The 14,077-nt window shown below is 35.6% G+C and overlaps 1 protein-coding gene across 1 annotated transcript in view; it reads right to left on the bottom strand.

Moving 5' to 3' along the window:
* Positions 1 to 14,077, bottom strand: part of ST18 (ST18 C2H2C-type zinc finger transcription factor) — a 232,199-nt gene that overhangs the window by 172,529 nt on the left and 45,593 nt on the right. Inside the window, exons 2-3 of the mRNA XM_039390422.1 lie at positions 8,948 to 9,038; positions 7,848 to 7,970 (exon numbers count right to left, since the gene is read on the bottom strand). Coding sequence (XP_039246356.1) covers positions 7,848 to 7,970; positions 8,948 to 8,971 — 147 coding nt within the window. The 5' untranslated portion in view covers positions 8,972 to 9,038. The remainder of the gene's footprint in view (positions 1 to 7,847; positions 7,971 to 8,947; positions 9,039 to 14,077) is intronic.

The raw sequence follows: 14,077 nt of genomic DNA, 5'->3' as shown, positions 1-14,077 counted from the left end.
TTATTTTCAACCCAAATAAACTCTTAATGGCTTAACATAAAACATTTAGATTTTTTTTTTTTGAAGCACACTAAATAATAAAAAAGCCAGAAGCACAATAGGCCATAAGGGAATGAAAGGGATGATTGTTCAAAGCCCTATTAAAAGGTTTGTTGCTTTATTTATATATTTTTTTAACAACACAATTTCAGAGCCTTTTAAAGAAGACTCCTCCTCCACAGTTGCCTGCCAAGATAGTACTTAGCTGAGGGAGGGAGTGCCTGCTCTTTAAAAGATGATGGTATCTATTAGAGAGAGAAGGGAAAGAGAGATATATAAAAAGGCTTTCCCAAAAACAGTTGTCCAGAAGGGTCAGTGAAAAGAAACAAAAGGTATGAGATGAGAATTAAATGGAAAGAAGATGAGGTAACATTAAAACAGAGAGCACTGAGAGAGAGGAGAGGTTTTTAAAGCAAAAATGGTTTTGTAAAGGTCGTTTTAGTTACTCTATCATACTAACCATGGTCTGTATTTAGGCATCTGTCAGATAGTAATTGTGAAGCACTTCACAGAAATTAACTGTGAAAGCCCTCTTTCATGAGGTAGGTGAGACACACAGACTGACTTACATGCAGGCAGAGACCAGGTTGTTTCCAGAAGACCAGAAGACTCTTTGGCAGCATACCATGTTGCAAAGCAACAGGCACAGAAAGGTTAGTCTACCTCTTGGTATGATGCATTATTTCATTGTAGGCATTAAGTAATTTGTCTGGGTGGAAGACATGTCAAGTGCAGTCAAAATATCTGGAGATAAAGCTGAGGTCCTTGTTCACTCTCCTTTTTCTTAGAAGCAAATATTACAGTCCAGGTCTCACTCTTAAAAACATTCCTCCAAAAACTGCTATTGTTTGAAAGCCTGTTCTCTCAAAATGCTGTCAGCATGTGATCACAGATGTGATCACAAAACCCCCAGGTAACTCATGCAAATCTGAGTAAAAGCTGCAAAATAAGCTTCTGCATTCACAGTAGGGGCTCGGTACAGTTGCCACTGGTGGCATGTCCATGGTGACCTCTGGTGCTAGAGGATGGTCTGTAGTTTGTTCTGACTGGATTTTTTCCACAGCTCATGAAGCCACTCCTGGAAATTAAGAATGATGTATCTCTGTTTTGGCTATGAGAAATTCCTGTGCAGTTAAGGAACGAGTGTGAAGAGCTTAACCTTCTCTGGTGGGCTACAATCAGCTACATCAGGTTGCACTATCAGAGCCATTGGGCTCTGAGGCAGCCTGCATCACAACTTCCCATCTGTTAAGAGCAAGAAAGAAACTAATGCAAGAGGATGTTTTCATTGTAGCTTGGAAGCAACAAAAAAAGCCAAATCCAACTCCCAAGGACAGGTTTATTAGAAACACCTCTGTTTCAGAACTGAAATTTCATCCTGAGAAACTAAAAATAACTTTAATTGTCCTTCATATGTTTTCTGGTACGAAACACTCATTTCAGTAAGAATTTCCAAATAAATTCTGCTGAACACATTTACAAGAACTCTTAGGTTCTCAAACCGAGGCACTAACTTGTAACGTAAATCCTATAGATTAAGGTGCAGATAAATTCTTCAGAGATTATTCTTTTCGTTAACAGGTTATTTTTGCCTAGATTTGATTTTGTAAATCTCTCAGGTCTTGTGTTTCAGTACAGGAGAAGCAAAAGACTTTGAAAAGTGGTGTACAATGCATCTTTTTGCATGACACAGCTCTGAAGCTGTTAGCACAGATCTCAGTTCTGAGATAAAACCAGGACAAACTCCAAAGCTGGTGTCTTATTTCAGTGAAACACAGTTTACTGGGATTGTCCATAGAAAAAAAAGGATCCATTACCTTATATGTACACTGGAGGCAAACAGTGTAATCTTTCCTAAAGGAATCTTTGAAAGTGTCTGAAATAACCCAAGGTTAAACTAACCTATTTAAAAGAATATGGTTTGTACACCAGAGTCATGTAAAATTTTCTTTCTTATACTATGCTGGTTTTTTGTGAAAGACTGACTAAATTGTGATATATGGTGTGAGGCCAAGAAACTCTTTTTAAAATCCATTAAAATTAGTGAAAAGAGAGAAAAATGAAACTGCATCCAGCAGAAAATAAATAACAACTTCCAGTCCCTAAAGGAAATTTACATTTTATAAAGCATGGCCAGGACACTGCAATTTCTTTTCACCATCCTGAAAAGGCAATGTGATCCTTGTCACCTGAAGCTGTTGTGACCTTTGTTTTTTGCCAGCTGGAAGGAAGGAATGCATCTGTCACCAGTGTCACAGGAGGCAGAGCAGGAGAGGAACACCACTGGAGAGACTTAGAAAGACTACAGCTGAACAGACAACAGTAATGACTGCAATCACGACCATGAGCCTCTTAGAATAGAGGATCAAAGGTGCTATCTCTCAACACTGTAAAGATTCACTTTGTTCAGTGGTGCTTCAGTATGCTTTAAAGTATAAGGCTGTGTGGAGAACACAGTGCATGGTTTTCCCCATAATTTTCAGACAGGCTACTTAAATCCATTAGATATCTCCAGTGAATTCTGTGAGTGTTCAAGGTGAAGATGTTAATTTCAGAATCGTCGTTTTAAATAAACAGTTTGTGTGAACTAATCACAATCTAATTAAATACAATATAGAAACTGCCTTTAGAAGTGCCATTAGCAGAAGAGAGACCATCTTGCTATGAAGTAATTGGAGACTCCCTGAAGATGAAGGGCCCAATACCTGACCCACTAAACGTACAGAAAAGTCTCATGAGTTTTACAAAGTGCTGAGTGACGCTGGTTTTTTCAGCTAAAGAGAAATCCCTCCCTTTTGGGTTTGAGAAGAGCTTGGGCTGCCACCCAGTGGAGACAGGTACAAATTTTGTACTGATTTAGCTTCCCAGTCACAGTAGGATAGTCAGCTCTCTAGCTCTTCAATAGTAGAAAAAGGAACACCTTAATGATGTTATTTCTTAGTGCCCACCAGTTATTCCATCTAGAAGTTCAAACATGACTTTTCTAAATGCCAGCCTAGAATCTTAGAGTCAGACTGAAATTTTGCCTTGCATATCTGCAGTAGTAGTTTATGTAGGGCAAAAATTGATTGTTGAGTAAACTTCCTAAAGAAATTATGCAAAATACTTTTTATATTATTTTTTCAGCCATAATATAATTTTTATTCTACATTTTATTTGGCATTCTTATTGCTATTTATGACATAATATATGGCTTTTACACAGGCGGGATCTTTGTAATGTAATTTTACCAGCAAAATATGTACTATAGAAATATACAGCAAGAACAGAGGAAATTCCTTTAAAACATCTAAATCTGACCTTGTCAGGACAGATATGAAAGAAATGTTAATCCCCTGTATTGACAAGCAAAAATTAGTCACAGTTCAACAGGTACACTGACTTATATAGGTGCTATATAATTTTTTTCTCTATTAACTCCAATCTGGTATTTTGCTATGCTCCAAGAATTAGCATAAGCCCACTTTCTGACTGGTTTTATTTTTAAACATTTCAAATAGTATTTCAAACATCCTTCTTGTATACAAGAATCAGAAAGTGGAACTTATCAGGGACAAAATAAAAGAACTAATCTCTCTGTAAATGGGGAAAAAACCAATAATATTGAAAACTTTTTCTCACAAAAAGTATTAAAAATGCTTACTTTGATTTAGATTCTGATCTCTCATAACAAAAATATTTTTTCACATATTTTATAGATGAGAAAAAAGATTATAAGCTATCATAAGAATGCTTATAATAGCTGTTGAGTATTCAGGCTTGCAAAAGCACTGAGATGAGTATAATATTCTCAAAAGCGGAGAGTTCTGATCCCAAAACACCTAAACTGCTCACAGCATAAGTCACAACTACTCCATGGCCTCATGCTAATTTAGATATTATTCTGTCTCTCACACATACACTGCCAAATCACAGTAATCCCAGTTCTCTGACCAGGTATGTCAGGTTTTACAGAAAGTTTCTGGAAATTTGGAAATTTTTTTCCCCTCTTTGTCTGACAGGTGTGCAAATCCTTTATGTATGACTGCAAATAAGATCATTTTCCTTGAAGCCTTTACTCTTGTTTTCAAACCTGTACTTAATCTGACTTAGAGAAAGTGTTGCTTAGATTTCTGAAATGCCCTCAACTACCAGACTAGAAATCCTGTACTTGCTCGTTAGTAGACTCTTCTGTTAAAAGCTATCCTATTTATGATAATGACAAGATGACATTTGTCTACTTTAAAGCTGTGTGGTTAAGGCATTCACCTGGGACACAGAAACTTCAAACTCTTGTTTCTGTTGTAATAAGGTGTTTTGAAGCCCATCTTTCCTTTTTCAGGGGTTGCCGCTTATCTCATGTAGTTGAAAAAAAACCAAAACACAATGCCTCAAAGTCAGAAGAGGTTCCCAGGAGCATCCTTTCTGTGTCAGGTTACAGAATATAAGAATATAAGGCTATAAGAGTTTGCTGCTGATAAGTTCTGTTCATGCTTACCAGCCTCATGCTTGAATGACAAGTCTGTGTCTTCGCTTGCCTCTGAACTATAATTCCTGTTGCACAACAGCTCAATTAACTTTGCGCTTGCAAACATTTGATTACTTTTGGGCACTCTTTATAGTCAGCTACGTAGCAGTGATCTCTTAAGAAATCTGGCCAAAATTTTAACTTAAAACTTTCACTGCACCTCAAGGAGAATTCTTAACAGTTCAATTAAAAGAGCACACAAATGGAACATAAGAAAATTTATAGCAATGGAAAAATCTGAAACCATGAAATGCTGTGCTCTTTTCCAATGGTTCTGTTATGATTAACAATTTCTGGTCAAAGTATCTTCATGCCACAAGAGGGAGACACAGGTACATAATTTCTACATTTAAAATGAAGCAAAAGACTTAACATCCTGTAAATTACTTATCTCAGGAAGAAGAGCCCATTTGCTCTCTAGTGTATATAATACTAGTTCTGGAAATGAGCAGGCTGGCATAGAGGAGTTTCTATTCCACACCACATTATAGAAAAAAGAGTTAAAATTCAGGGATATTAGGCTTTCATTGATGTAGAAGGAAGAAAATATGCAAGAAAATCCTAAGTAACCTTCCAAGGAGATAATACAAATGCTGAACTTCTAAGCTTTTCTCTGAGAAGAAGAGTCTGTCCTAGGAAATTAGAAGTGGAAAAGATGATTTAGTTCCCACTAAATTAATCTTGCTGTTGTATAAATTAGGTTAGTTATGGGACCAGCATTTTATTTAAGGGAAGGTATTTTTAGCTGCCATGATAAGAAAGAATGCTTCTAGAACTTTAAAATGAAAGGAAATCAGCTAGAAGGATGACGGTGTTTTGTGTTAGTACAGATATCAAATTTCATAATTAGTCATTTGTACATAAACTTTTGTTAACAGAACAACTTACAATGTTCAAGAATAAAGAACATCCACTTGATGTGTGGATATTTCTAAATTTGGGTTGGCTCAGAGCAATGCCTCAAAATTCATTTCTCCACCACTTTTGCAGCTGCTCTGAGCTGAAAGTCAAATAAACTTTAGTATTATTTTATTCTCTGGCACTGCAGTATAGCTCAGTTTGGTTAAATATTTCACAGAATGGACTAAAAGATGCACTACATCTTGAAGCATTTGCAAACCAGTATCAATAATATATAAACTAAGGTAAGGAAACACTGGAGTGTTGGACAGCTGTGTTGACAGCAACACATGAACTCGAAGAATTAATTCAGCATTAACACTTGACAAGGGTGAACCAGAGATTGTACTTGCTCTGGCTGCTGTTGAAACTAATATCTATGTAATTTCTAATAACCTAAACTGAACAATACAGGAAAGAAAGAAGAATGCAAGACAGAAAGCAGAAAAGATAGAAAGTAAAACAAGCACTGTGGATTTGAATTATTCAGAAACTTCCCTGTAGTCACCACGTTGAGGTTAACAATCTAAAAATTGTTTTATATTCTCCAATTCTTCAAGAGAATGAAGCTCTCTATAAAAATCAGTACACAGATAACACTGGAAAATGGTCAATAATTTTATATTTGAAGACATAACAAAAATCACTTTGTCTTGCATATTATTTCAATACAGAAACCCCTCTTAATTTTATAGGTCAAATGGAATAGATCTGTGTTTCTTTAAGTGGGGACACAAACTCTGGAGTTGTTCAACTTGTTCTCAGAGGCCTTTAACATAATATGTTTCTCTGCCTTGCAAAAACATTTGTTAACAGACAAATAAATTTGCCTCTTGAAAGAAATCCTTGCAGAATGTTGAGATATTTACACACCAGGATATGTAGTATTTTTGCAATGCATTTTGAAGCAACCAATAATTGTTCAAAGCTGACTTTAAGTTACTCAGAGGGCTGAATATGATAATGTTTTGTCTTGACAGAAATACATTAAGAGGAAGGGGAGAAAGAAAACAACACGATGGAGCCCCACCAGGACCAACTTTTGTTTAATGGGAGTGATTGGTTTTGAAACCACTGAAACACTTCATTTTGAAACTGAAGTCAGTAATGGTAAAGAGTGCAGAGAAAATTACTTCATTTAATATAAGTTTTCAATATCTCTATTTGTAATAAAGATTTTTTTACATTATAAACTTGAAATACTGATGTGATGACAAAAATTTTTTCAGACTAGCTCTACAATGCTTTTGCAGGCATATACTTACTATGTTATTGTGTTAGAGAATCTGACAAATAAGGTGAAACCCTGAAATACAAACAATAAGATATTTCTGAAAGTTTTGTAAAAAGATTTCACTTTCTAAACACTACACTTGTAGTGTAGAAATTACTTCTAGTGTTTAAAGTAGTGTAAGCAATGCAGTGAAAACACTACAAGGTGGATATTACAATGGTAATTACAAAGAATGCAGAATTTATTTCAGACTAAAAGAGAGAGGAAAGATGGGTTATGACCAAAAGCCTAAGGTTCTGCATAACTTAAATTTGAGTGTGAGTTTCACAAATGTATACTGCCTCTTAAAAGGAAAAAAAATAGAACATTATAATCTGAGAAAAGCAGTGAATTTAAATGTGGTTTTGAGGTCAATAAATAGATATTACAGACAAATTATATCCATAATCCCTAATGACTGTTCCATTCATTTCAATATTTTTTCTTACTGTTTTACTGCCATAGAGTATTGACACTTACTGCAAGTGTCAAACACAACCTCTCTAAGATGTGACAGAATGAAGGGAAGAACTGTGAATAAATAAAAACACAGCATTTTTCTTGAAAGAGAAGTTTCATGAAATAGATATTAACCCTTTTCTATAACACTAATCCCCTACTGATCCTAGAAATCCCTCTTATTTCTTTATGAAGAACCTAAATATGTTGGGTTTGGCTATGTTTTCCACAGTATGTTTAACTTGGTTTCCATAATATAGTTCCCAATCCATAGGTCACCCTTAAATTTATCAGTGGTTCATTTCACTAGAAAGAGTCACTTCATACGCCTTTCCAACTTCCTTCCAACCTACATCAGCTTTATTCTACACAAAATCTCTGAGCCTTTCCTCACCTGCAGAAGCACTAAGGTAGAAGTCCTTCAATCTACAATTAGGAGCTGATAACACATAAGGTTTCCTTAGCATATCATTAGCACAAGTGAAACCAAATATAACATCATTGCCAAGAAGCTACCAAGTACATATGCTCATCTGAATAGAAGAAATGGACTAAAAAAATAGAAACATATTGAATACTGAAAAAAAGGCATGACAAAAGCACAGTTTTGAAGGGTTAGCTAGCAGGTTTATCATAGCTTTTGTAAATTTAATTGTTACCCAACTGTACCTGTATTTTAGACTGTGGATTCCAGGTTTCTGCTGTAGCTGCCATTGGCTTCCTTCCTCTTCCACTGAGCTTGAAAAAAAATTTCAGAGGCCTCCTCAAAAAGTGTCTCTTCAAAATCTGGATCTGAGAGAACACAAAGAAGAATGAAACATTTATAATGCTTGCTTTCAGTGCAGACTGATTAATTAATCATCACAGACTCATTAATTAAAAGTTTTCCTAAGTTATGTCTGTTTTGCTCATGACAGTAATAGGTAAGGGATCTCACTGTCTTTATCTCGTGGACTCATGAGCTCATGGGCTGTTATCTCATCAGTGCACAGACCCCAGATTGTTGGGAGCTGCAGAAAGCTGGAGCAAACTCATCTCCACCAGGGCAGCCAAATAGGGGAACCCAAAAATAGTGAGCATGCCAGTAACGATTCATATAAGGCTTACATACAGGGGAGAAAGAAATATGTGCAAGATTAAAATTTTTTGACATTACTTTTAAAAAGGGTATTTAGAACTTTGTAAGTATTCATTAACGTTTTGCAAGTATAGAGTGAGGCATGTCTGCTGTACTGCTGGCATTAGGCTGGAATTAGTAAATTGATTTCCAGTTAACTGTATGTCATTAATTTATCAGAAAATGTTTAAATCCTGATTTGATTTAAACCACATGAGTTGATAATTTTATATGATAACTTCCTATGTAAAAAGAAGAAGAAACTGAACGGAATTTCTGGACAAGATCCATGTATTAAATGATTCACATGTGATTCAGCTGCTCCATGCACATATCTAAACTGATTTAGTTAAAAGACAACAATGTTAAGGGACCTGACACTGTGGGACAGATGATGCCAGGCTGAGTCAAAAGACTAGAAATGGAAATGCTGCAGCATTTGTCTATATTTCTGTGGTCAGCACGAAATCTTAGACCTTGAACAGATTTGCCCAGAAATTTCAGGCTCCTTGGCCACCTTCTGTCTCAGTTCTCTTTGACAATCTTGTCTTTTGATGTGAAGATAGAAGATGTTGCATTCCTTGCCAAGGTCAAGTATAAAACCTGATCTTGACCTTGACTACAGATCTCTTGCTCTGTTTTAATTTCTTACCAGAAGACTGTCAGTTCTGAACATTCACTCAGCAGAAATTTGCCATCTTCAAAACACACAGCAAAACTCTCAACCCTTTGCCCTCATAGCCCTGAAAAATATTGAAAAAAAGAAAACAGGTAACAAGAACTAAAGCATAACCCAATGATAGAACAGTGTGGGGGGAGAGGGAGAAAAAAAATGAAAGGGTATTTTCTACTAATAAATGCCATCAGACACTACAAGTGTTTTAGAAATCATCTCTCAGATATTCAGGGCCAGTAAGTGTATGTGTATACAAATTTAAAATCTAAAATGAATACATAATCCATATATGGAAAACCTATTTGAGCTAGAAAAAAAGCTGTAGGGTAGAGCAGACTCTATAACTATGTGGATACTCCTTCCTCTTGCATGGTGACTAGTATTACTTTTATTTCTGAAGAAGTACTCCGAAGAATCAACTGAATTCATGTCCATGCACCTCCCACATTCCGCAACAGAGAAGTGAAAACCCTCAGACTTACAGTCTTAGTAGTAAAATAAAAATGCAGGATTCTAGTGCCCTTTGGGGGTGGAGGGAGAAAAGCTGTCTTACCTCTTTACTATTGATCATGGTCAGCCAGTCTACTAATAGATACTAATAAATCTGTTATAAAAATTTCAAAATTGACTGTTGAATCTACCATATGTATCTGCTAATGCAGAAGCTCTGAGTCTATTTAATTTTGAGCTGACAAGTTGTGACAGTGACTAGAGCCTTAGTAATAACTCCCAATAAACAAACTACTGTCAGTGAGTAATGAAATTCTTTGAAAGGGGTTAGGGCTGAAGTAAAGAATAACAGCTGAGGGAGGGAATTAGCATCTTTTTTATCATGACCCCCAATTGCAACTCAAGACAAATGACATCCTTTAAAACAAAACCAAGTGCCAAATGTAACCACTTCAAATTTCACCCTCAAAGAACTTAGCAATGATTTCTGGATTTCATGATAGTTGTTACTGCTTTCTTTTCTTATGATAGACTTCTTTGAAGTTGAGACACTACAAAGACCTTTTACATTAATATGGACAGGTAATAAAAGCCCTTCTGCCAGTGAGAATACATAAAGAGATATAGAAAACGCACTGTGTTGGTTTAATATGCTATTATGTCCAGTAGTTTATAAATATGCAGGATATTTTCTTTGGCATATTTATACACAGAGACACGTACAACACAAGTAACTAACAGCACTAAGTCCCCAGATACTGTAGTACCTCAGGATAGTTTTCTTATTTTTTCCTGCATTTCTGGACTTTGGTTTTCTTGTGAAAATTAGATTACTTGCTCAGGCAGAATCAATCCTTTAAAGACTCAAAAGACTTAGCCTTTGACAGAAACCTTATATGCATTTCTATGTGACAACAGTTTAGTCACTACTTTTCAGGTCAAGTTCTATTGCTTAAAGCAAAATATCAGTGATTTTTTTCCCTGTCACCCGAGATCCCAAATCTTATATTCTCTATTACAGCTAAGCAGGTTTGTTGAAAGCAACTGGCATATCAGACCTGTCAGTATTGAGTTCGTTGTATCAAGATAAAACTCCAGTGTATGCAAAAATGATTTTTGAAAGCATACAGCTAAATCGTTCAGAACCATGGATGTTCAGGGCATGCGGTAGTAGATTTTCTTCAAAAGTAATGTTCAGACCCCAAAGAACATTGGTTTTAGGCCACAGTTTACAGTTTGTGTCTCAATCACCTTGAACAACTGACTTGTGAGTGAGAGGCTTTAGTTCAGTCTAGTAGCAAAAGCACATACAAATATGTATATGCCTTTCCCTTCACATACACAAGCTTTCAGAAATTTACTATTCCTTAGATAGCTATCTCAAAATTACTGTTATAGATTGGTCTTGTTACAATGATGTATTATATAAAACATATGTGATATACATTAAAACCAAATATTAAGGAAATACAAAAAGTTTCTGTTTAAGTCTCACTGAATTTAGAGAGCAAGAAGTAATGATAAGGCTAATTGCATGCCTAAAATTAGTGATACTACATATTGTCTGGACATGCATTAAGACTGCTTTTGTTCACAGTAAAACACTGAAAAGAAACCAATGTCTTTTACGTTCTCAGACAGAACTTAAAACTGAGTGAACAAGAGATGTCTCTAAAGAAAAAGATGCAGGTCATGAAAGGGCCTCCCCCCCAAAAAAGGAACTTTGCCAAATTTCAGTTGATGGCATACAGAACACAAAAAACCTGGTTATATTCAGAAGACTATAGATATTTGTGCTCTGCCAAAATAAGCTAGAGAGATTTACATCTCATGTGATTCTGTTTTACTTGTTCCTGTCCTTCTGATCATCTCTCTTAGTTTTCATGAAGGAAGAAGTTGCCATGAAGGAAGAATAACAAGCAAAGTCTGGTATGGAAATATAGAGTTTTGCTTTATTTTATTTAAGAAAATCCTTTACTGTTACTTTGCCTCTGCTAAGCCTACTCAGAGAACTAGCAGAGGAAAATAAAGGAATTCAGATGTTCAGGAAGAGAATGGCAAAGAAAGCAGCAACCTTTTTTTAAAGGCACAGCAAAATATTCCCTTCCAGTCGTTGCAGGGAGATGAACAACCATTTTAACCCAGGCAACCTAGTTTACTTGTTCATTTTTTAGACATTCCTGAGTTTTATATGCAAATACCTACCCCATCCTGCTGCTGTCAGATGTCAGAGAAAACTGAATTTCCTGAATGTTCCCTTCAAATACCCGCTAAGAAAAATGGCATTTTTAAATCAACACTTGGGGTTTTGGGATTTGGCCTCAGATGGAGGAGGTAGATCTACCCATAACATGGGAGGCTGCTGTCTCAAAACTGTATAACCCTGAACAGGGTGGTGAAGTCCTGTAGGATGGCAGTGATTCCAACTGACTCAACTCCACTTAACAGTCAGGAGAAGACAGTTCTCTCAGCAGAATGGGTTCCCTTTAGAAAGAGAACATCTACAAGAAAGTCCTTATTAATAGCTCTGCAAATAGAATAGTACACGTGGTATTTTTGCAAATTTCCGTGGTTTATGGGGTTATTTAGAGAAGCTAAACTTTCTAGAGGTGCTGATTTTAAACTCTGACATTAGTTAGCTTGTTATTACTTAGCATACATTCTGTCCATTAACATTCTGTTGGCATGGTCATTTAGAGAGAAAAAGCAATAACGGAATGTGAAGCAGAGAGAAGATCCCCACATGAGAGAGATGATAAGAGAGTTGAAAAATTTATCTAAGGCTATAATTACAAAGACAGTAATTCCCCCACTTCTTGAACACTAGTAGAATGGATAGGGAAGGTGCTTTTATTTGAGCCACTCTTTAATTTTATTCTCTACCAAAAGTAAAGTAATAAAAAGAATATCTCATGGATCTGTCTGGAAAGGGAGTAGAGACATGCTTACATTAAAATAATTAGTATTGCTATTTTTAAATCATAAAGCAGTACCCACTGTTCCCCTTCAAGGCTCCGGAAGAATTTTTAATCTGAAGGTAAAATCAAAATTTGTTGAGATTCTGAATGATATGATGAGGAATATATTCCAAGGCAAAGTGTTAATAAATAAAAATGACAGACAAATTTCCGTCTTTGTAGGACCAGTAGTTTCTCCTTAGCCTCTTACTTTATTTAATCAAAATACTATCTCTCTGGGCACACAAATTAACACCTAGACTATTCCTGTAAAAGAAGTTTGAACAGCAGAAAAGGAAAAATACTGAACATGTGTCTAACAGTGTTACAGTTGGGGTTTTTTATAATGATGTAAAAATCTGTAAAGTAGACTTTGCCAGTGTAATGAACATAGTTTTATCCATGGTTATAGTGCAAGGAGGAGAGTCAATAACTCAGAATTGATTGGGGAGAAAAAAACAAACAAACAAAACCAAAGCAAAACAAAAAAACCCCAAACAAAACAAACCCTGAAAGAAAAAAAGCAACAAATAAGAAAAAAACCCAAGGCATAATTTGTTTTGCAAAACATTGCTGCCATGCCAACTCCACACCAGATATCTCTGTTCTAGTTTTATTTGGACTTGAAGTTTTGGACTCTCCTGTGCAACTAAACTGTCCTCTGCACAAAACTGGAGAAAACTGAATATAAATCACATCTGCTTCTTTATGATTCTCAGTAGCCATGCAGCCTAAAAATTGCCAGAACGGACATCTTCAACTAGTCATGAACTCACAAGTGTTTTGGACACATATAAGTCATTCCTAAGAAAATTCATCATCCTCATATTTTGGACATGTGATAATAAGAATGAGCTCCTCAATAGCTCTAATCATTTGCCTGCTTTGATATATTTAAAAAAAAATAATTTGATAACTCTACTGAAGGTTGATTAAAATATTAGGAGAGCACAATCTACAAATACTCTTTATGACAAAGGACTTGACAATGGGATAGTTTTCTCTGGGAGACATTCTGGACATTTTTCTGAAGGTATCCACAAATGAAAGTTATACCTTGAGTGTGAGAAAAATCTTTTTAATTTCTCAAACCATTTGAAAGAAATGGAGACTAGGAGGCAACTTTCCCACCTCAGGTATTCACAAATTTTCATGTGGGACTGCAGCATATTGACAAAAGTAAAGTCATTAATTTCATTTTTGAAAATCCTTTTGTATTTCAGTTCACACTGTCTGAATCACTACCGCCCACCAAACTTAAAAATGAAAACAAGTACAGCTTTCTTTCATTTATAGCCAAAGAGGAAGTTTCCACTCCAGCACCATAGGTCATGTGCTCATGTTTTATTATCTAATAAAAAACAGATCTCATTCATTCTGTAAACATAAAATTTCCTGTCTGGATCTACATAACAGTTTTTAGTTACAATTACCTACAAAACTCAAAGACAGTGTTAAAGTTTCTGTCTTACAATTACAAAATCACCAGGTTGCTATGTTTCATATTAACTTTTCCCTTTCTGTCTTTAGCATTTTCCCCTGGCTCCCACCTTCTTTTAAACACCTATAATAGCATCATTTCACACTAAATTTATTTTCCTTTAAAAAGAAAAGAAAAAAATCTCTTACTTGTTAGAAGTTAGAAAAACAGCTCCAAGGGCACGGTGATACTATGCAAGGGGGAAGCTTATAGTGACAA

The sequence above is a fragment of the Pipra filicauda genome, unplaced genomic scaffold (genome assembly GCF_003945595.2).
Source record: "Pipra filicauda isolate LSUMZ 115617 unplaced genomic scaffold, ASM394559v2 scaffold81_size6448238_pilon, whole genome shotgun sequence".
In the NCBI taxonomy this organism is placed as follows: domain Eukaryota; kingdom Metazoa; phylum Chordata; class Aves; order Passeriformes; family Pipridae; genus Pipra; species Pipra filicauda.
Note: the sequence above shows the minus strand (reverse complement) of the source record. Positions and strands in the feature narration are given on the sequence as shown.